The sequence below is a fragment of the Patagioenas fasciata genome, chromosome Z (assembly GCF_037038585.1).
Source record: "Patagioenas fasciata isolate bPatFas1 chromosome Z, bPatFas1.hap1, whole genome shotgun sequence".
Taxonomy (NCBI): domain Eukaryota; kingdom Metazoa; phylum Chordata; class Aves; order Columbiformes; family Columbidae; genus Patagioenas; species Patagioenas fasciata.
The window spans coordinates 53,084,719-53,108,511 of NC_092560.1; the positions used below are offsets into that span (position 1 = coordinate 53,084,719).

The 23,793-nt window shown below is 45.6% G+C and overlaps 1 protein-coding gene and 1 long non-coding RNA gene across 2 annotated transcripts in view; one reads left to right on the plus strand and one right to left on the minus strand.

Moving 5' to 3' along the window:
- Window positions 1-10,524: 10,524 nt before the first annotated feature.
- Window positions 10,525-23,793, plus strand: part of PRDM6 (PR/SET domain 6) — a 78,767-nt gene continuing 65,498 nt past the window's right edge. The window contains exons 1-3 of the mRNA XM_065861088.2: window positions 10,525-10,894; window positions 11,522-12,055; window positions 21,274-21,581. Of these exons, the coding sequence (XP_065717160.1) occupies window positions 11,530-12,055; window positions 21,274-21,581 (834 nt within the window). The 5' untranslated portion in view covers window positions 10,525-10,894; window positions 11,522-11,529. The remainder of the gene's footprint in view (window positions 10,895-11,521; window positions 12,056-21,273; window positions 21,582-23,793) is intronic.
- Window positions 13,382-14,923, minus strand: LOC139826391 (uncharacterized). The gene is made up of 4 exons (XR_011736406.1): window positions 14,622-14,923; window positions 13,890-14,002; window positions 13,690-13,798; window positions 13,382-13,571 (listed from the first exon to the last, which is right to left on the minus strand). It is a non-coding gene; the product is annotated as an uncharacterized lncRNA (long non-coding RNA).

Here is a 23,793-nt window from a genome sequence, read left to right on the forward strand (position 1 = left end):
AAAAATATTACAGAAAATAGCCATTAAGTGTACACCATGAAATATACACTCTGAAAATTGTGTCTTTGAATGTTGACTTGTTCAAAGGTTTTGTAGAAAAAACGAATTCTGCTGAACCTGAAAGAAGTTCTCAAGTTGTTCTGAATTCAGTCTGTGAATGTTATCACCTTTTGTACATGGTTAGGCAAAATTTAAAAGAAGTAATAATGATTCTTTCACTTTTTCAGATCATGTCATTTTGGCTGAGGAGCCATTTTCCATCCAAATCACTATTCATGAGAATTACTGTAGTCTTTAACCATGGAATAAATCAATGTAAACATGATTCTTACTGCTTTTGTCTAAAGTATGTGCTCAAAGCATGCAAATATTCAGTATTTTTTAGCAATGGTAAAGTGGATGATAAGTCATTGATTTAAAAACAGAAGCTTTGTACTCTTGAGTGCCTCATAGTGTTTATTATGGCACTTGTCCAGCTGAAATCAGTGGGGCTTGGGATGTGCTGATGGCTTCAAAATTTGCCCATTCTTACTGTTCTTTATGCTTGATTAACAAAAAACTTAAATAAAAAATAAGAAATTATATAGTAAGGGAGTTTCTCAAAGTGCTTAACATACTTCCTTCCAGCCCTAGTATTTCTGCTTTGAAACTGTTTATATAATCATAAAAGAAATGCTTAAATATAACATTTTTTATGGCCTGTACTGCTTACATTGTTCTGCATGCACTGAAGGGAGTCTAATGTTGCAGTTCTATGTTAAATCTGTAAATCTGACAAAAGAGAAAGTAAACTTAATTTTTTGCTAGAATCAGTCTGAACTTTAAAATTTAGATGGTTAGGACAGGTTGTTGTTTAGATTAGGTTAGATTTGTATGATGAGTCAGTTTGTTTCATCTCTGTAATGAAGCCCACTTGCACCCTAAGTGATTAAATAGTATAAGCTAAATCACCGTTAATGTTTTTATGTTATCAGTGTGTTTTAGGGCATTTTATCTTAAGTAGTGCTGCTGTATTGAAGTGTGTGCCTTGTTTTAATAATCCATGTAGGTGCAGAACAGATAGGGAATTATTCTGAAATGTAGAAGATTTTGAATGTCAGAGGACACTAGGTTAATTGACTGGCCTGACATACATTAAAAGTCTATTCTAACAGAGAAATGGGTGGGTTCGTATCAAAAGTAGTGATAACATTCCGGAATGTTATAAATCCATTTCAGATAAAGAGCACAGTAATCCATACATATTTAAGAACTGTACATTGGGTTTGTATGTCTGAGAAGAAGCAACACAAGTAATGATTAAGTTAACTTTTGAAAAAACTCTATTGAACCGCATATACTGCTTGTCATTTAAGTACCTAATCATCCATTATATTGGCAACATGGCTCTGACTTTTTTAATATTCCCTAGAAATATAGGTGTAATAGGTTGAAAATATTAACATTTGGAAAATTTGAAATCCTAAAGGCTCTGGTGGAAACAATAGTCCTTACCAAAAGCTTTGCAATAAAAGAATAAATCCATGTATATGACTAATTAGCTTAAAATAGGGTAGCAATAATAAAATTTTCAAGTTTAGCACTATGCACATTCTATTTAAGAGACCTTTTGTTAGATAAAGAAATCTTAAAGCTATCCCAAATACCTTTCTGGTAGAGTGGCAGGGCTCATTTTGTGAGTCCCTCCTGGACCCATTTTACGTGGCACAAGTTGTGCATGACACAGCCTTGAGTGTCACATGAAGAGCATACACAGGGAATTTCTTCTCAATGTAGCGGCATATGTGAATAAATTACCAACTGCAGTTTATTTTTATCACCTGACAGCTAAAAATTGCAACATGTTCAGCCACCACAACAAATAGTGTGGGGGGTCCCTTAAATTAAACTGCCTCTGAATGTATTTTGCATTAGTCTGGCTGGTAACAGACTGAATAAGGATGTGATTCCCTTTCCTACTTCTGTCTGAAGATTGCAAGCTTCAGAAAATTTGTGATAAGTTATTTTAGGACAATAGCATCTTATGCTGTAAGAACAAATACCAACGTGAAAGTATAATACTGTGGTTAAGTTACAAAAATATGAAACACCTCTACCTTGCTACTTACACGTTATTCTGTAAATGTCCTGTATAAATCACTGAACCTCTTTCAAAGTGCACTTTCTGATACTGTAAATTAAATAACCAACATAAAAGAACATCAGAAAATCAAATTCCATGTTTTGCAGACTCCAAGACCTTCAGTCTATGCTATTGCAAATGTCTTAACAATGTGTCTTAAGATCTTTGTAGTGGGCTTCTCTCAACGGAATAAAAGCAGCAATGGTAATCCTTTGGGGATTAAGTGAAGGAAGATATCCTATATCTGTTGCTAAAGGAACTGTTTGTGCACCAGAAGTGGAGTATGGGAGGAACAGAATTCCAAGGTTTGTTCTTGGCTTTGGGGAGGAGCTTTTGGAAAGTCTGGTGATCACAGCATCCCTGCAAGGGATGAATCATGTCTAGGTTTGACACTCTTGCAAGTGAATATGGTTTAACCAGTGGCTCTGATATGTATTAAAGGTGAGAGATTTGTCTACAGTGGTCATCACGTAGAAATTTGAATTTTTGTTCATGCTGTTTCTCCCACTCACCCACATGGAGAGCAGTGAATGCCATCTGAGTCCTCACGTTCTGGTCAAGTTCCTTCTACCCCATGTAGCCACTAGCTGTTCTGTAGGCAGTTTGTGCAACAGGGGTCAGATAGCCAATGCCTCAGTCACTGCTGCTTTCCTGCGTATTTCGTTGTCAAGAAGCTAGATGAAGTTTTGTGGCTTGTCATCTCATTCTTAACCCTTCATTTTCCTCAATGGTTATTCCAAACTGCCATCCCAGCTGCTATAGACTGGCTCCCACTTCCTTTGTCCTTTCATTTTACCTATATATGCCATAATGGGGTGATTTGCCTTGTTTTTTCTACTATCTCAATGCACATTTGTGTTCTGATAAATTATCTGTGTTTGTCTGTCTTTCAAGCATCAGGAACCACTATGAGTGCACTAATATCTTGGAGGGTTCTCCATTTTATCTGGTCAAGATTTTCGTATGTTTATGAGATAAAACTGAATATAACATTTTGGTCTAGCTGAACCTTTCCCCGTGGTTACCAGTGGCTCCTGGAAACATTTTTATTTCCTCTGTTCTGTGTGGAGTATTCTCTTTCTGAGGTCCCCTGGGTACTTTCACTTGACCAATTCCTTTCCCAGTACAGAGGCCCATATCATGTCTTGTCTTTCCATTTCTTAACCTGTGGTACATTATATTCTGTATATATGTGTATATATATATATATATATTTACTTTTCTACTGAAAGTCTCAAGTTTCTTATTGTATTTTGGGGGAAAGCAGAAGTAGGGCTCTTACTGCATACAATAGAAATAAATAATTTTTAAAAAACTTTTTTGGACTTAACTGCTATTCCATAGTTGCTTGCAATGGCAGTGCACTGAACTCAGTGACCAAACTGTTGATTTATGGTCAGTGCTTTCTGTATTTTCTTTCTAAATCAAATGAAACCAAAGAATCAGTATTGCATGGCCAGTGTAGCAGAACACCTAACCTATTCCAGCCAAAATGTGAGATAGCTCACAAAATCATGTATCTCTAAGAGCTCTGGGGCTTAGGGTTGTCTTTTTTTATTGTCTGCTCAGCTGGATGGAGTCTAAGTGCCTGTGATGGGATACAGAGGGCCTACTTCTTTTCTCCAAACAAAGGAGTGAGCTCCCAGTGCAGATTTGCACAGATGCACAAGGTGAAATTAGGCCAGTTTGGTTGTCAGAAGGCACACAGGAAACTAGAAAAACTGCTTGCTGTTAGAAGAGTGCAGAATTTCACCATGGGATGCTTAGGCAGGTTTCTAGCCTAAGGTGTGTGGTTGTCCCATATATTTCCATACATCAACTGTTTTGGTTTTCACTCCCTTGCTATGAATAATTCATACTGGAGGATGTCAGAAAGTAAGCCATGCTGTAGAAAATTGCTCTCTGTTGAAAAGCTAATTGTTTTATCTCTGTCTTTGAGCAGCTGTATTTTTGGATTCAATTCTGAAATTCAGTTGCCATGAACGCATAGATCTAGATAACATTATGGGAAGTACTTAACCATGTAAAGAACTGAAACAAACATTTGCTTGGTAAAGCATCAGAAATTGAACTAAAGCAACTATTGTAGAGTGAGAAGAACTCTACTGCAGTTCCTTAGTTATTTAAACTGTTGATTTAGATATGCCTCCTTAAGAGTTCATCCTTATAATCTGTTCAGTTTACCTAGTAGACTTCATTGGTCACGAGGTACTATTTATTAATACTGCTGTAGCAGCTCGAAGTTTTCTACTTAGTGCTAAAGCTATGACCAGACATGTTTTACAATATGCACAGTACATGCCACATAACTCTTCCAAAAGAGCTATTACCCTCTCCCCAGGTCATTTGATACATATGGAAGTTTACTGAAACAGCTACTCCTGAATAATGATATCAGAATGAACATTTTTATTCCAAAATCTGACTTACTGAAGTAAGTTCCACTTATGGGCTTGTTTTAAGCAAAAATATAATCTACCACATGTAGCCCAGCAAAAAAGAAAGAACGCTAGCTGTGCAGGTACTTCAGACATGTTCTTGCAGCCTTTTACCACATGGTACACAAGGTGAAGGAATACACAGTCCCTGCTGCGAACTGTTCTTCCCTGGGGCTGTCAGTCTTTTCCTTTCCCCATCAATAGATTCACTGATCATGTATGAAGTAAAAAGAATGTGGGGGAGCAGGAGGGGAGAAGGAAAAACTAGCAGGGTGAAGGCCTGTAAAAATCTGTTACGGAAGTATATGTTGTGACAAAGCAGTTAAGTGGGAAACGTAAATTGTGAGGTTCTTCTATTTTTTTCTGGTAAAAAATATTGAGTCATGATTATGATGCTAAGCCAAAACTGAAAGACAACCACATAGTCTCCATTTATTTCTGCAAACATGATGGTAAAACTGTGGCATTCCCACAACAATACTAACCATTGAAATGCTACTGTTCTTGAGTTTTGTCCAGACCTTATCATTCTCATGTCACATGCAAACGATCATATTTAATAGATTCCATATTTATGAGAGCTATTTTTAGGTAAAGTACAGGAAAACTCTCTATGGTTTGCTGTTCGAAGTAGCCACCCAGTGGTGCCTAAGAATTCAAAATGTTGAGTCGCTTGGTTTTTGGAAAACTTGACACCAGGGCTTGTGAAAGGAGGTCTACCTTTCGTTTCTGAAACTGTGAGTGAGATACATGCTAATAGTGTGCATTCAGCCAGCCATGCAGGAATCAGAAAGTCACAAAAACTGTGCTTACAGATGTAAGATGTGCTTAAAGTATTCTGTCTATAAACCCAGAGAATGGGTTTCAAATTGTATAATCCTACCTGGAAAGCTGTCTTCATATACTGCATCATAGAGCAAACTGTCTTTGGGTTAACAACAACAAAAACAACAAAAACAAAAACAAACAAAAAAAACCAAACAAACCAAAACCAAAGTAACCAACTATATTTGAGTAGTTAATTTAATTCTCAAATATTGGAGAATACTTTCAGATGAGCTGTGTGTGAAAGTAGGAATGAAATGAACCCAAATTTGACATATTTACGTTCAACTTTATTTATACCCTGACTAGATTTATTTTTCCTTGGCCTTTGCAACTGAGTAGTTCCTTTTCTCATCCCATCTGCAGTGTGCCTTGCTTGGAGCAGAGTTTGTTTTGTTGATGGACATAAATATTTAAATCTGTCTGTGAGGGGGATTTGGTGGCTTGGGGAATTGGTAAGTCTATAGAGCATTTCACCTCAAAGGTCACTAGTTCATATCCGTATCAGGTCAATAGTGGCAGAAAGCCATTATGCATCTGGCTGGCATCTGTTTGGTGGCCATTGCCAAATCATTTCATAACCTCAGTCCTGTTCCATGTGGCCAGGTGCTTTCTGTTTTCCCACAAGCAGTGGCCTGCAGCAGACCTCCTCGGCCACTCTCTTGCTGCCTGCTCCAAAGGGAGCATCTCAATGCCCTTTTGTGAGGGACCACACCCCTCCAGACAGGACTCGGCCAGGGTCCAGCACTTCCCCGGATCTGCCTCACATCACCCCCCCAGAGAGACGGAGGCGGGGGCGCGGCTGCCCCACACCGGGAGCAGCCCCGACCTGACCCCCTGAGCCACTCGGTTGCCGTCCTGACGCGGGTGCTCAGCAGCGGTGGCGCCGGGAGCGACCTCCGGCCCCGCGGCTCCTCTCTCCCGGCTTCGCCCCGCCGGCGGGGGTGCGGGCGCCCCCTGGGGTCCCTCCCGGCCGCTGCAGGGCCCGCGGCCCTGGCGGGGCGCGAGCGCTCACCCCGGCACCTCCAGGCTGGTACCGACCCCGCGGCCGCGTCTCCTCCCGCGGTGGTCTCACCCTTCTGCTCCTGGGCCTTTCTCACGGGGGGAGCCAGTGCAGGCCGCGCTGCGGGGCGTGCTGCGGCACCTGACAGCGCTATCGCGGGGCTGAACCGCCTGCACCGGGGGCGCGACGGGCGGCTGGGGTGCGGAGGAAGCTCGGCACACGGCCGTCCGACCTGTGGGCTTTCGAGAGCAGCATCCCCTCCCTCGGCCCTGCCCCGACCCACGGTGTCTGTCACTGCTGGCACGACGCAGCCTCTTCTGCTCCACACTCCTTGCCTGACCCTAGGAGCGTGCTGCAAGTGAGAGGCAGGCGTAGAAGAAAGAGGGTTTTTTGGTCAGTTTTACCCATTCTTGCCATGCGTTGGTTGCTTTCCAATTCCGGGGAAGGAGAAAGGGGAGGGAAGTGCCTGGCTTCAGTTCAGGAAAGGCTCAGGAGGTGGCGAGTGCCTCCAGGCAGCCCCTTCGCCCGGCGCTGCCCGGAGAGGCCCGGGGCGCAACCCAGTTTGGTAGCGGCAGCCGCGCAGCGGTGCCGACCAGCCGTATGGGGCTCTGGCGGCTGGGCTGACTTGCCCCGGGCGGGTTCTCTGTGGGGTTACCACGTTTTAACCACGTGTGTAGAAATAGGTCCGTGCATTGTGTAGAGTCTTCCATCCCTTCTCCTCCCCCTCTCCTTCTCTTCGAGGGAAACTGAATCCAAACGGTGAGATGTAGGAGAGCGCAAATCCCCGTGAATCCCATCTGAATAAATGTCTATATTAATGAATTATTAACTCAGCCGCTCATGACCTTAAAACTGGAATGAGGAGACGCCTAGGGCAAGAAGGAAAGCTGCTGAATCCTTTATCGGACTCCTGTCAGAGGTAACCGACCATTTGTCTTCCCCAGATCAGGAGAATTAATTAATATGAAAGGCAAACTTTTTAATTATGTGTCAAACGAAATCAGATAGGGTGTCCCCGTTTCAATCCCTTCCTAAAAGGGGTTTAGCTCCCTTTTCTACCCCCAGCCTAGAATAAAACCTTCCAGTCTAATGAAACCGGTATCCTTCCTAAGGGATATTTACAAAACAAAAGACAAACAAACAAACAAAAATCGCAGGGAAAATGATGAATTTGGGTAGTTAATTTATCGATCTTGGCTCCTTTTCCCGCTTGTTTTATTTTAGAGGTCATTAATCAATGAAGAAAAACACCACCGTGTTCCCCCTTTGCATTTAATACACTTACCCTCCTTATTTGTTTCTTTTGAACAAATTCCTAGCAAATATTTACCAATCGATTCGTAGGCGATGGATTTTTATAAAGGTTTGATCGCTTTCTAAACGGTCAATGTGATTTGTTTCAGTGCTCATCCTCTAAATAATGAAAAAGCCTGAGAGAAGGGAAAGAAGCAGACAGTGGTTAAAAACTATTTTTTTCCTGTATCTTTACACACAGAAGTCACATCCAGGAGGGGGGGAAAAAAATAAAACCACGCGCACACACACAACAAACAAACAAAAACAAAACAAAACAAACAAAGAAACCCCACGCAAACAGTAGTAACCAATAGACCATAGACAAACTGTGGGGAGACAACAGGGACGCACGCAAACCGCTGTGCCTGGGGAAGCGAGACCAGAGGTCAGGGTTAGCTAAAGCCATCCTGGGGAGCGGCAGGTTCGGGAGCCGATAGCCCTGGTCGCAGCTCTTCTAGTTGTGCTCTTCCCGAGGGCCTGAAGGGGCCGGCAGCGGTGGTGTTTTGGAGAGGCTGGACCTGAGCCCTTTTCTGTCCTGTTAAGACACGTTACTGTCTTCCCCGCCATCCCACCGGTGCAGAGAGCAGCGCTCTCATCGCTGGGCACCGGAGCTGCCCCGCTGCTCCCGGATCTTCCCCGCGGTCGCTCTCCTCCTTCGCCAGCGTGGGTCCAGTGAGTTCGGCGCGGTGGGGGTGCTTGTCGTTAAGGAAAAAAAGACACACGACAAGGTTCATTGTGTCCGCCGGCCCTCACCACCGCTGCCTGAGTGTCAGGGAGCGCCGGCCGGTGCTGCCCGGCCGCAGTGCCCCGGACCTACGGGAACCGCCAGCGGCCGCGGGGCCGGGCTGCCCGCGGGGACCGGCTCCCTCCCGCAGGCTGCTCGCTGCCCGCGCCGCCATCTCCCACTGCCCGCTCGACCCTGAGGACAGAAGAAACTGGCGACCCTTGCACTTCTTCCCATTTCCTGAGGTTAGGCTGTGTCCCAAAGTGTCAGAAGCTCTATAAATTTTATTCTGCCACCCTGGTGGCTCGTAAAGTAACCCCGGTTACTTTTCTAGCTGAAAAAAACCCCCACAGTAACAGATTCAAGTCCTCCTAATATGAACCTGCATGGAATATTTGTGTTAACAACTCGAGGCAAGTGCAGATATTGACAATGTACTTAAGCCCATTAGCTTGGAGCTTTCCCCCACTTCATCACATTTTTCTAGCGTGAAACGAATTTTTAGACATAGCTGCCACTAAAAGCAATTCAGTATTTTTAAAAGATGTCCAGCGAGGCAAACAACAACAAAGCAGAGGAACACATTAAAAAAAAAAAAAAAAAAAAAAGAGTCGGAAAGGGCAGAATTAAATTGTGACCAGAAAGGAGCTGGCCAAGGAAGAGACTCTGTATTAATGCTGTGAAAACAGAGAAACCCGAGCGCGCCCGTTCGTAGATAATCGTGCCCAACAAGGCGCTATGCGCACTCCAGCCAGCGTGCGAACAGGCTCCCACCGGCACCTCTTTCCCTCAGCTGAACGGCAGTATTTCAGCACTTCAGAAAGTGGATTAATAGAGCGAGAGGGCTGGAAATTCATTATATGTTGCACAATGGAATTGATCAAAGACATAAAGAAGGTCTGTATAGACAACTTTATAACCCATAAAAATCGAGTTTTTTTTCCGACTCGTGTTTGCCTTTAACTTAGGTGTTATCAATCTATACAGCAGATGACGGATGACCTTGTCAAAATGACGCCAGTCAAAACATTTTTTGCCCCAGTCCTGTTCAAATTTGTGTTAAAATGTCCTGTCTTAGACGCAGACAAAGTCTAAACAGCAGCAGCATTCCCAGGCTCTGCGAGAATGAACGGTGGGAAAGAAATAAACTAGAAACAGGGTGGGGGGCATGGCAAAAGCAGTTTACAAGCGTACACGTTGTTTGTAAGCAAGCGTGCGCTTAGTGGTAGCGTGACACTTGACAATGGGGGCTTTACTGACATTAGAGAGATGTTCTGATGACATAAACACTTTGTGTAAGTATTCTGTCTTCAATGCGTGGGATACAGCGTACACGCTATATACGTTAGAGATTATAGTTCTCGTCCAGTTTTTCATATGGTGCAGAAAAGAAGCTCAGAAACCTGTTAAATACTCACTGGTGTGTGAGCCCAACACTTGTGAGTAGCAGGGCAGAAAAAGCCATTTTTTTAAAGCAGAGTGGAGAGAAAAAGTCGCTAGAGATGAGAAGTTTCTCGCCACAGGTTGCATTTCCGTCTGCATACTTCGTGCTCGGTACTGTAACCGAGTACAGAGCGCAGGAGAGAGACGTACTGGTGCTGGAGGGGACAAGGTCTGAGGAGAGAAAAATTCTGGGGTGATGAGTCCCTTTGTCTGCGTTGGGACCTCCAGGGGCAGGTCTCAGGTAGCCGAGGGGAACGGGAGGCAGGTCATCCCAGGAGACTTTGCTAAGTAGGTGCGACAGTATCAGGACAGTTTAACGGTTCAGGAAGGCCTTTAAAATCCACCTTAACCCCCGAGGGGCAAAAGGCAAGTGAGTCAAGGCCATGGCTCCCGGCCGCCTGGCATGGTGCGAGGTGCTCGCTGCCTTGGGCCGGCGCTGGAGACCGCGCAGCGGCGCGGATTCTGCTCGAGACTGCGCCGGGCGTTGCTCCCCTTCCTGCAGGGTAACAGCCCAACTCTTCTCGGGGCGCCTTGTTCCTGGAGCTGGGGAGGGAGAGAGCGAGAGAAAGGGAGGGAGAGGGAGGGAAGGAAGGAGGGACGGAGGAGGGAAGGAAAGAAAGGGACACCTTTAAAAGTTGAGCAAGGAACGAAGTGGGGGAAGTTGCCAAAAAAAAAAAAAAAAAAAGGGCTCTGCATTCAGGCTCGCTGGTAGCTTCCCACTCCCTCCCCTCCCTCTCGTACACACCACACACACTTGTATTTTGCGCTGTCGTAAAACCCACGTGTTTAGCCCGGAGTCTGCCAGAGCCGAGCGAAGAGCCCAGGCGCGACTGCGATGCGCAGCCGCGGCAGAGGGAGCCCGGCGGCTCGGAGTTAGCCGGCCCGCCGGTCCCCGGCACCTGGAGCAGGATCGCCCTGCAACCCCGTGGACAAAGACCTGAAAAGTCTATCCTTTCAACCCTCCTCCGTCTCGAAGGCTCCCAGGGCTGCCCACTCCACCGCACGCCGACCACGCAGCAGCCTCTCCGACGCACTCCGCTCAGGTAAGGCAGCTCCGCGGCCCCTCCGTCGCGCCCGGCACAGTCAACTCAGAAGAGGCCGCTGCGAGGTTTCTTCGCCCGGGGTAGGGTACTGCGGAGTCCTATCCTCCTATAAACGCCAGCGTGGAAAGCAGCAGCAGCTGGAGAGAAGACAGTCGCTCGTGTGTGCGAGGGACTGAAGTTTCCTCCTCCCCGTTGTCAACTTTGAGAGTCGTTTACTCCAGCGGAGAGAGGGAAGGGAATGAGAGGGAAAGACAGTGAGTGCCGCGGGGACGGGGTGAGCTGCGTGCCTTTCGGGGCCGACGGGCTCTCCGGCCACGGGCTTGAGGAGCATCCCGCCGCCGCTTTCGTCCTGCCCGCGCCCCGGGGGAGGCGGTGGGGATAAGAAAGCCTTGTCTCCCCGGCCAGCGCGTTTCTTGCATGTCTGCTCTGGAGACCTTCGGGCCGAGGCTTTCTTCTGCCGAGCCTGGCACGGGCAGGCAAGCGGAACGGGGATGGTCCCGCTGCCGATCCCGGACAGCTGACGCGAGGGGGCTGGCGTGTCCGAGCGTGGAGAACGTCGCGAAGTCGGGGCGGCCCGGCCGGGGCGGGCGTCTCACGTCTGCTCTCCCCTTCCTCTCCGTTCCACAGGCAGCGCAATGCTGAAGCCCGGCGATCCCGGCGGATCCGCGTTCCTGAAGGTGGATCCCGCTTATCTGCAGCACTGGCAGCAGCTTTTCCCGCAGAGCAGCCAGCTCAAGAGCAGTGGGACCCTCGCCCAGCTCCAGCCGCCCGAGAGAGCCGAGCCTCCAGCTGACAGCCTACGCCAGCGCCCGGCCTCGCTCTCCTCTGCCTCCTCCTCCTCTTCCTCGTCCACTCCGTCTTCCTCCTCTACCTCCTCCTGCGTCGCTGCGGCGGCCGCTTCCCTGGCCGGCTTGACCTGCCTGCCTGTGTCCCAGCTTCCGATCTTCGGACCGCTGCAGAGCTCCGAGCACTCGGCCTCGGGAGCGCCCGCTCCCTTGCAGGGCAAGGAATTGTGCGGGGCCGGCAGCGGCGGCAGCAAATGTGGCGAGCGCGCTGCCGCTCGGTTCCGGTGCACGGCTGAGGAGCTGGACTACTACTTGTACGGGCAGCAGCGCATGGAGATCATCCCCTTGAACCAGCACACCAGTGACCCCAACAACCGTACGTATCGTGCCCCTTCTCACAGTCCCCGACCACCCATCTTCCGCCTCTTCCCGCACTAGGCCAGACTACGGACACCCCAAACGGGGAACCCCAGTCGGTGCCTGCACCTCTCCATGGGGAGCATCCTTCGCCTTGCCCTTCCCTCCTTTGAGCTGTTTTTGCGTTGTTCTCAGTGCTTTCGGGAGGCGGGTGGTAGCCTCTCGGTATTGGCTTTTTTTGTCTGAGACCCAGGTCCTTCCCTGGAAGGTACACTTCACGGGGAACGCTGCTTTGGGGGGTAGATATCTCTCGGGGGGCTGCTTAGGAAAACGGTTTCAGAAATGGTTCAGATCAACTTGCTGTAAAGTTGGTCCTTAATCGCCTTGCTTGTCTCGCTCAGTTCCTGCCTGGAAAGCCAGAGCTTCGCTGAATACCCAGAAATCAATTACTCCGACTTGGGCAGGGAAAAAGTTGCAGGTTTCATCAGGTGGATTAGGGCAAAGTTTTCCTCCCTCTTATCTCGGACTATGGTTTTCCTTTCAGACCTCGTTAACACGCCACTGGTTTTAGTTTTCACCCTCATGGGAAAGTATGACATGACCATTTAATAAGAAAAGCTGTTTTTCTAAATGAAAAAGGTCGTCTGCCAGAACTGTCAATTCGTTTAGGATTTGATGGTTAGAAAACGTTTAATACTGCTGCTGCCAATTGCAGATTTTTTTGGGGGGTCGGGGGGGACGGGAGGCAGGGAGATGAAGGTGCCCTATTAAACATCTGTATCAACTAGAAGTTTGTGATTTAAGAATATGGTTCTGCCTGTCTTTTGTTCGTGTATCTGTCGATACTACACTGCCGAGAAAATTTAAGGGGGTGAAAATAACTAGATGAACTATATTAATTAATCAGATTTATAACTAACATTCAGGGAACACGGATCTGTCCCTGTTAAACACTGAACATGGCTTCAGCGTGTGTATTTTTTTCCATTGCTTCAAACACACTCTCTTATCCTAAGGTTTCTTAATTTTTTCATTTTTTGCTGTCCTTCTGCCCCCCCCAAATGTCTGTTTAAGAAAAGCTACTGAACAGACAAACGATATCCCAAACCAGCGATCCGAAACCACATGCCCAAGCAAAATGTGGATTCGTTTAATTTCATTTTGATGCGGAGTTTGTTTCTAAAGTTTCCATGAAACTCTGTTGAGTATTAATTAAACTGCGTGGATGCTGGCATAATCTTAATCATTATGCGTACGTCTTCAAGAACGAGGGGAAAGCTGAGTCTAGTGGAGATTTCCCCCCGCTTCTTAACATTGCAAATCTTTCTATATTGGATACCTACTTTGCTTTGAGTGACTTCATTGTACTTAGTTTTACCCTGTAGTGAAAAGTGTTAGTGTATTTTCTATTGTCGGGTTCAGAAAGCGTGATCTCTTGAATTACAGGCACTTAATGGAATCTGAAATGCACTTTTAATCGCCAACCGAACCGTTCAGACAATACATGTTTTACTTCTCGGAGCAGTTCTGTAAATCTGAAAGATAAAGGTTTTAAAAAGAGACAGGAAGATAAAAAAGCGATTTGGAGGGAGAATTTTTAAGGAGTGAGTGGAATAATAGCACGCCACGGAGTCGCAGGCGAAGTCTGCATACCTCTTTCTCAACCACGATTATTAAAGATGGATTCGAGAGAACAAACGGGTCGATGGCAGAAAAGACGCTCGCGAATCGCGTCCGCCTGGGACCGGGTAGCGCTCGCGGTCTGAAAGACAGGGCAGGCTGCTGCCATTACGGTCTCTTCCTTTCCGCGCCCCCCCCCCCCCCCACCCCCAGCGAAATCTAAAAAATCTTACAATTGAACTTGTTTACAAGGCGACTTTCCCTCCAACCATTGTCTGTGAGCAAAGCTTTTAAACCGAGTTTTCATCCTTCTGGGACCAGATGCCTTTGCTTTGGGCAACTCGTTCTTGAAAATAAAGAAAAAAGCGAACTGTAAGTGCGGAAATAGTACGGGGAGTCCGTGCCGTACCACGCGTTCCGCTCCTCGCACGATCAGAGGTGCAGCAGAACAAGCTGCGGGGCACCGGCCTGTCTTATTCCTGCGCAGCTCCCCTAGTGCGTCGGAGTCACGCAAGGACTCCGTGAGCAGGAGGAATTTTCAGCCACTTTGACTCCATCCCTTTCTCCGCGTTCTGCAGTTGGAGGTGCCCCTTTGAGAGAAAGAAGGTATGGTTGTGGGTGAGATTGGGGAGTGATCGACTTCAGTTTGAGTTATACTTGCTTGCTGCACTTCCAGTTCCGGACAGCCCCTCCACATCTCTGAGACTGACAAACCGGCCTCTCCCCAGCCTGGCAGAGAGACACCCATCCCCAGGGGCCGATTCGTCCCCGGGGGCTGGGCGCAGGGCTGCCGCCTCGGCCTCCCCCGACCGCAGCCCACTGGTTCGCCGTTGGCGGCAGGCCCCGGCCTGCTGGCCGTTTCTCGGGTTTTAATCTCACATGAACCTCCTTCGCGAACCAAGCGAATGCCCCGCTTCCTCTTCTTTCCAAAATGCCCCCTCCTCCCCGCGCCCACCCCACCCTACCTCGCAAGCAGCCTTTTCCTCTGCGGCGCAAACCTCCGGCAGCACCCACCCGCGGGCTCACCCGCTCGGCACAGGCGCCTGCGAATTCCGCCGATGCCTTCGGCCGCTCTCCGGGACACCGGGGAGCCGAGAGGGCGAGCGGGCGGCTCCCGCGGGGGCGGTGGCGTCGCTGCCTCCGTGGCGGGAAAGCCCGACGGGTGGCGGTGGTCCCGGCTGTCCGACACCCCGCCAGGCCCAGCTCCCCAGCGCCCGGTCCGGCGCCGCGCGGCCGCCGAGGGAAGATGGATGGGCGACAGTTTCCACATAGCCACAAGCCTTGATCATCAAATATCAATGAATATGGCATGGTCTTGGGCGAGGGAAAGGGGCGAGAGCCACCAAAGAGCTGTGGGTTAAGTGTCTATATGTAATCGTTTTAAATGCAAAGGCGTTTAGTTAGGGAAAAAAAGAAAAAAAAAATAAAGAAAGAAAGAAATAGAACCCCCCTAATTAGAACCCTGCAATCTTTACTCCCAGGGAAGTAAAAGGGACTATGTTAAAACCCTGATAATGCGGCAGGCGACTGGGGACGGTTTTCTTCCCTTCTCTGCATCTGGAAGGATGAGGGTATTTCTGGGCGCTGGGGGAGGGGCGCTTGCGCGGCGGGGAGATCTCCTAGGGTGAGTTTGGGGAGTGCGGGGCCGGCTTGCTGCCTTGTAGGCTTGCCCCTCGCTGTTGGGGAGAGGCTTTCCCAGTGAGAAGTCTACGACTCCTCTACCTTCACCGGGAAGAGCCAACCTGCCACCGTAATAAATATGCTGTGTAAACCTAAAGTGTCACGCAAGCAAGCAGTTTGCACGCATCTTCCTGTTCAATTTACGGGTAGACAGCGTATATATAACATGCTGTGGACTGGATCGGTGTGGAGAACATTTGGATTTTTTTCTCTAGACTGGTGGTAACCTGTATGATTTAGCTATTTTACATCATTAGTTTACCCAGCACCCTTAAACATAGCAGATAGCCATATATTAGATTGAGGTTAGAGAAGGTGGTGACTGTTTATTTAGGGTGATAAAATGGTCCATCAGCAGTAATCTCCATCGATATGTGCCACCAGGAGATGAAGGATGAGGGGACAAGCCACAATTAATTGCCCTATAGTTTTGTAGGAGAGAGTGGAGCTGGTGCGGACTCAACTTCGATCTCCTCTCCCAGAGCCTATTCATCATCTCTACATTGTATATGGGGATCTCTCAGGGGCACGGGGTGGCAAGGTTTATCTACACACAATATTATCCTACCCTTCTCATACCTGACACGGAAATTTAATTCATTCATAAGTCCAGTCGAAGGCAAGGAATATCAAACCCTCCTCCCCCAACCCGCCCCCACCCACCTCTCAAAAATAACTCGAAAGCCGCTCCGCAAGCAGGACGCTTCCCCGACCCCCTGTCCCATCCCGGGCGCCCTGGCAGGCCCTCGCACACTGCCTTCCTCGGAGGGGCCGGGGCGAGGTGTGCCCGACTCCCGGTTGGGGCGCTCGGACCCCGCGGCAGCTCTTGCGCCGGTGCGGGAGCACCGCCCGGGCGGCCGGCGGGGCGCGGCGGGGCAGAGAGAGAGAGTGAAAGCCCCCGTAGGGACGGGTCGGGCAGAAGTGACCGGGACCCGACGCCCTACGTGGCTCCCGCCCTCCGGTGGCCGCTCCGTAGCCACGCACCGCGATCCGGCCCTGGGATAGCCGGCTGGGCTCGGTCCAAGACCCGGCAGCCAGTACGCAGAGTAAATAAACAAATAAATAAAAGGAACCCGAGCGCATCTGTGCTTCGTTGTCCCGAAAGCCCGACGCAGCTCAGGCAGTCTGCGGCAAACTGTGATTAATTTCACAAAAAGAAATTGATATCGACTCGTCGATGAAGAAACTGAGGCACGAGTAGCTCATGATCCTTAGGAAAGCTCCAGCCCTCAGGAAAAGAAAGTGCACTGTTTCACCCAGCCCAGCCTCCCCCTTAGCTGGGTACCCGGGTCCAGCCAGGGACGCAGGGCCAGCTACAGTGATTTATACTTGGCAAGCGAGTAATACTGTGTGAAATGATGGCCAGTTACACCAGATACCTGCATGCTTATGGTGAATTATGAAGCAGAGGGTCAGAGGCCACACTTCTTTAATACCAGTAAACTGCAGGTATCCAGTATAACTGTACCTTTGAAGCATGTTATTGCTGAGAAAAAAAAAATATATTTCTTTCATTTATTGTTACAGCTGGTTTGCTGGTTAAAGCACTGTGTTGGACCCTACCTTTCACTGACAAAAGCTTTCTCCTCTCAGTTTTCCTTTAAAATATACAGTAGTAGTGTTATTTAGGTTGGAGAGTGTTTAGAATTATATTTTGGGGGCAATGATGTGTCCTTTCCCTCTTGCTTCAGTTTAGTACTATTGAGTGTACTCACATGGAGTTATAGTGCTGGCATTACATTGTGTTCGTTTTTATGGAGGCAAATAAACGATAACATATTGCACTCCTCCCAAAAGAGCCATACCAAACAGCTCCACTAGGATTTTTTTTTTTCTTGGTTCTTTCTTGCCTTAATCCTCCCATCTATAGAGCACAAAGGTATAAAGTGAGAAACTGATCTCCTTCCAAAGCGCCTGGTTGCACCTGGGACTTTGATGGAGCATTCCCACTGACCTTACGTTCTATGTCTCCTGATTTTATCCGAGATACTCTGCTCTGGATACAGTAATTTTTGCTTTTTCTATTTTCAGCAAACCCCTTAATTTTCTCATATTTCTTCCTGCTTCTTGTCTTGATCTGGGGCTCGACCAATGCTATTACAGCCAATGGAAGTATTAATTTCAGCAGTCCTTGGCTGAGGCCTGTACTCACACTGTACTCAGCTGCTGTTTGAGGCCAAAAGAGGAGGAAGGGCACAGTATGTCTCTCCTTGTTGTCCTGTGTGGCAGTCCTCTAGAAAGCTCACATTTGTCCCACCATGTTCTTTTTATGTGAACTTCCCATACCTTTGTGGATTTTAATGGTTTTGACCCAGTTTGGAGGCTCCAGTGATGTCAGTGAACCACAACATTCTCCCTCTCAAAAAACGCTATCATTTTCTACATATTATTAAGCAAGTTGGTGCACTGTATCACGTCTTACTTTGCAGTATCGAAGAAGATAATGCTGTTGATCCTTTCTGTGAGACAGGATAGTGTGCTAGACTTGAAATTCTCCCTTTTTTCCCCATCTGATATTGAGGACTTCCTTCCCTTATGCTCTGAGGCGGAAGAATCCACTATTTACAGTGATTCTCTTTAAAAGGGTTCTATAACACTGTTGAAAGTGTGCTTCGGTCAGACTAACCAACTAACAAAAGTTAGTCATGGAAGAGGAAAAGGTGCATGGTAACTTTTTACTCAAGGAAGCGTAAAATATATCCACTAGAGCTTCCATTCCTTATCACGTTTATGAAGATATTTTTAAAATTTTATTCGTACAATAGCATAAAAACTAAAGATAGATGTATAAAGCATGCAACTAAGAAGAATTTCAGTACTACTTAGGATTAAAGACAGATTCCTTCCCTCTCTTCAACAAGCCGTAAGCCAAAACAGTTTCAGAAGATGTTTCATTTTCCAGATTTTCAGCTTTGGCAGGACAAAGGGAAAGGAACACAGCAGGAGACCAGATACTGCTGCTGCCAAGCATTAAGACATTACCAGAGTTTTTGGATAGTGGAAAATAAATATAACTATTCGTGACTTTCGGTAAGGGTAAATGACAGTGACACAGGGTTTGTTTATACTTCTCATGAATTTCTTAATTTATTTTTCTTGAAAGTGTAGAAAAAAGATGTTTTATCCATGCTCATGTACATATATTGCCAGCATGAAGTGAAGAAAACCTTGTTTTAGGCAGGTACTAAAGGTCGTGTGCACAAAAATTTATGCGTATCTGGTGGCAGGATGCAGGAGATGAACACTGACATTGCCTGAATGGAGCCATGAAGATGCCTTAGTATGTTTAATGTAAGTTACTACAGAGATACGGTGTCTTCAAGAAATCCATTAATAATCAGGTAGTTGGGGGGAGAGTTATGCATCTTGAAGATGGTCAAACAGTACCAACAAGTTGGATTCAAGGGCCTGCTCCAGGTGCTAATTGATGTCACGATTAGACGTCCTCCTCTCTTTAAGCCTTCGGTTTTCCTGTCAGATGGTTTTTTTTCCTAACTTGCATGGTAAAATGCCAAATTTGTTTAAAGTATACTCACATGCTGACCTCTTTTTTTTGTTTTGTTTTGTTTTTTTTTTCCCTTTGTTGTTGTTGCTTTGATCATGGTTTGTTTTTTTTTTTTTCCATATTTGAGATCCTTTCCTGTATGTTGTCCAATGACAGACTCCAGTGTAGCCCCTGAGATCCCTGGATATGCCAAAAACACAGGGTTTCTTGATGACTGGTTTTGAAGAGGAAAGAAAAGATGCTGTGGTTATACCTCACTTTCCAAACTAACTGTGGAAACAACAAATCCATAAAAAAATATCCCAGCATGTACTTGCTGCCTTTTATACATCATGCCTGGGAATGACTGTAGGAATATTTGCTGCATAACATTCTTCTCTCAGGACCAGCCAGAAATCTTTTCTCTGGGGCCCTGCAAATCTCATCCTCCAGCCACCTCTAATTGATGTAGTTGAGTGAACAAAACCCCTCTGCAGTTGTGGCTTAACCCAACAGGAGAGTCGTTTTGCAACAGGGATTATATTATTAAGAAAAGGCTTTAACCCTCCAGCCAAAGGCTTGTATTTATTTCTTTTTTTCCCAATATAAGCATGGTCCCCACTAGAGGGCTTTGCCCCATGGTTGCTCCGGTGGGCTGCAGTGTGGGCAAGGGCTTTTCTGCCCTCCTGCTCTGATGCTGCACAGTGTGTTAGGGATGGCAGGCCTTCTTCTGCAGGGACACTCATCAGAGCAATGTACAACTAGGGGCTCTCTTGCTTGCTTTCTGCTAAAATCTGTAATTAATATAGAGAACTTGAACAGACAAGCGCCGAGTAGCAACCCATGCATTTTCTGCAAGACTCAAAGGAAGTAATAAGAATTTCAAAGGAAATTAGCTTCCACACGTAACTTTAAAATATTTTAATATTTCTGAACGTACTATTTTTGTATTGTACAATTTAAAAGAGGATGACAGCAAATAATGCTTAGAAAGCGTGTCTAAATCTGGAGAATGCAAATAGAGGCCATATTTTGAAAATACATTTTTTATTATCTTTTAGCAGCTTTTACTGAACAGAGAGGAAGATTCTCCTTTCAGGCTCTGTAGTACAGAAGCCTACATAATACATAGTATACCCACCCTGGAAAGAAGAACAGCTGAGTCAGTCCTCCCGAGAATTGAAACTGTGGTTACAGGCAATCTAGCAAGTCTAAATCTGTGGCTTAGACCAAGAACCTCCAGCTTCTACAGAAAATAATGTGTTTTATCTTTATAAGAATGGGTGTAGATTGTATAAAATTATTAGGGAAAATATCTAGGGCTTACTACATGAGTACTATGGCATAGTTATTGTTTTCCATTTGTACTTCTAAAATAATTTTATATGAAAACCTTTACTGTGGTAAGTGAAACATGCAGAAGGCATAACATATTTCAATAGATTTATTGTTATGTTAACTCAACATACATCCAGAGAAATGGATTTCCCGAGCATTAAACATTTTCCTGGAAGTTGTACTTTCATGACATGTGAAATAGTGTGTGATGGAAATGTGTAACCTTTTTTTTTTTCTTTTTTTTTTCTTTTTTTTCTTTCTTTTTTTTTTTCTTTTTTTTTTCCTCAGTAAAGAAAAATCACAGTAGGCTCTTCCCAAAACAGAGAAACAGCATCTGTTATTAAGAACGGTTAGGAAAATCAACATTTTTACAAACTAGCCTTTTTCATAGGAGCTGCTCACAGAACCGGACATGTTGTTTTTTGTTCTTACCCTCAGCTACATATAACAGGGAAAGGACATTCATTCCCATTCAATAAAAGTGTTCAAATGTGTGGTAGAAATCAGTAATATTTGCTATATAATTACCATTTCAAGATTAGATTAATCTATAAGAAGATAAATGTTCATGCGTGCTCTGATTTGTCATTCATGAAGTTCTGTTTTGTTCATTTTCTAAACAGACCTGTACACACACAACGGTCAATGTAAAAAGTAGAGTTCATTTAAACTAAGGACGAAATTAAATCCTGCTCCAATTAAGCCCTTGGACTGAGCTGTGGTAAGGCAAATAAGGAGGACTTGTAAGGTGTTAAGACCATGTTTTAAAATGTCTCACAAAAACACACTGGGATGATTTAAATGCGCTTTATATTAGTCAAAAAATTAATCTTAAAAAACTGTGTTAAAATAAGTGAGTATTGGCACGTGTGTGAACACACCAGACTTGCAAAATGTCTGCAGGGTTTCTGCTCAGCCTTTGGGATTTCTTATTGAGGGCTTTGGTGATAGTAGGAAAACCATCCTGAGTGACATGCAGAAGGGCACAGTGTGTGAGAGAGCTGAGCTGCCATGAAATAATGGGAAAAATAGAGGGTTCTGCATGACCTTTCAATGATCACGGTGGCAGCCAGTGGCACCATATTGATACTGCATTTTTCCTCTGTGCTCCACAGGATGTGACATGTGCGCTGACAACCGCAATGGCGAGTGTCCTATGCACGGTCCCCTTCATTCCCTGCGGCGTCTGGTGGGCACCAGCAGTGCTGCCGCAGCGGCCCCTCCACCTGAGATCCCCGAATGGCTACGGGACCTGCCCCGGGAGGTGTGTCTGTGCACCAGCACAGTGCCTGGCCTGGCCTACGGCATCTGTGCAGCTCAGCGGATCCAACAGGGAACCTGGATTGGGCCCTTCCAGGGGGTCCTACTCTTGCCAGAGAAGGTTCAAGCAGGAGCCATCAGGAACACGCAGCATCTCTGGGAAGTAAGTTGTCATCTTTCCTTCCTTCTCAAGCTTTATTGGTTTGAAGCAGATATTGAGTGTAATTGTATGTACTACCAGCACTGTTTCTCAGTGATGAGAAAAAAATCCCACAATGTAAGTAAGCCATCCCAGAAGATTTGGAAATGTAACCAGTGCAAACAAAAATCTTACCTCACTAGAAGTATGAAGAAAACCAGTGGACACCTCTGAGCTCCAATTAGTTTGCATAGGAAGAACAGATTGTTCCATGTGGTCTCATGTGGAATAGAGAGACATGGTCAGAGAAGGCTGAAGGTTACAATACCCCATGCTGTTTACACTTTGACCTGAGTAACAAGAGCTCATGGAGCTCTCAGGTCACAGTACCAGATGACTCATCCTAGTTTGAGTAGCACATATGGGCTAAGATGGCACATTGTACCATCGCTGTGGCTTACTGACAGTCCAGGAAAGCTGCTGAAACAAGTGCAGAAGCCTATTTTACAGCCCTGCTATTTGCACAATGATGGTGTTAGTGCCTGTTCACAATTTAGTTCAACTGGTCCTGCACCGACTGGGCATTCCCCTAATGATGCTTTAGTGCTCTTGTGTGAAAGTCACTTTCAGCTATCTGAAGATCTTTTTTGGATGTTTGTTCCCATTTAAGAGACAGTAACAATGACAACTGATTTGAAAACATTCAGGCTGTTACAATTTGGTTTATTTTGCGATGAACACTGACTGTGGTTTGGCAGAACATGTCATAAACCTGCTATCGTATTCCCTTGGCTGTACAGGGATATCCATGACTGTTACCGTGTTATTCTCTTCAGTGAGGCACTGAAGTTTTGCGTTTAGGTATAGTTTGTATGGAGATGGTAAAAACAACATCGTGTGGTAAGTTAGTTTAGAAAGAAAAGACAGTATATGCTCATTTTACACACAGATATAATAATTAATAGGGAACATATACAATCCCTGTGTGTGCCAGTACTTCCTATTTACAGAAACTGCCTACTGTCTACCTAGTCTTTTGCCATTTATTTCTTCTTTGCTTGGTGCTAGGAGGTGTTCTTTCTTGGTTCTACTTAGTCCTCTCTAGCTGCAGCTTTTGCTTACCTCAAGACTAACTGCTACAGAGTGTCGCTAGAAATATGCCCGTAGATCTGCAGGTGATATTTACCCATCTAGACCAAACCCAAATCTTCAGAATATAAGGGGATGTACTTGCTGGTTAGAAACCCCACAAGGAGTCCATGAAGCTGCGGATTGTGGTTTTGCTGTCTTCAGTGGGTATGCAGTAAAAGTGAGTGGATTTTAAAAGGACATTTGGTACTCTGGAGCCAGAATGTTGCATATAGCACTTGTTCATAACTTGTGAATATTTAGGTTGCCACTCTTTGGTACAGGTGATTATGTCTTTTCATCATTATGTTCTATTTTTGCATATTATCTAATACGTGTGACTTCTTTAAATGAGTAGGAGCTCCTATGCAATTCTTAGACACAAACAAATAGTTGTCTCAAAATATTTACCCATAAAAGTAATTGTGGCAAGAGAGAGATTTTCACATGAAAAAGTCAGTCTCACAACACACCTACATGTGCTCAGTAAAACTGGGTGACTTGCAGGCTTGGGAGTTTTGTTGCTGTCTTCAGTGGGGATGAAATTTCTCCTGTGCAGCAGATATTAACAAATTGAACTTAGATCTGTTCCTACTGAAGTCCAGTGATTACAATGAAAGCATTTTGGGATTTTTTTTTTTTTTTTCTTTTAGTAGAACACTCTATAATGATGTTGGAGGATTTATGGGTTTTGTGTTTTAAACAATGCTAATTAATATAAAACAATAAAATATCTTTCCCAAATCATAAAGTTACACAAAACATTGACATTTAGCTGAAATAAATGGAATTAGAGAATTTCACATTGTCCTTAAATATTTACATTATCAATTCATTTTTTAAGAATTATGAATCAGTTTTATACAAGTTAAGTTGCAACTATTGATAATGTATTTTTTTTACACAGGGAGAACTTTTAGTCTAATTTCAGATGAAACTAAAAATTGTTTTAAAGCAATGAAAGAAGGAAGGTTGTTGGGGGGGGAGCCAAAAGCGAAGAAGAAAAAGACATTCAGTAAAAATAAGAAATAGTAATGATGTATGTGCCAGATTCAGCCATTGATGGGTGTCGGCTGAGTTTTTCTCTGGGTTCGCTCTTCTGTTCTTA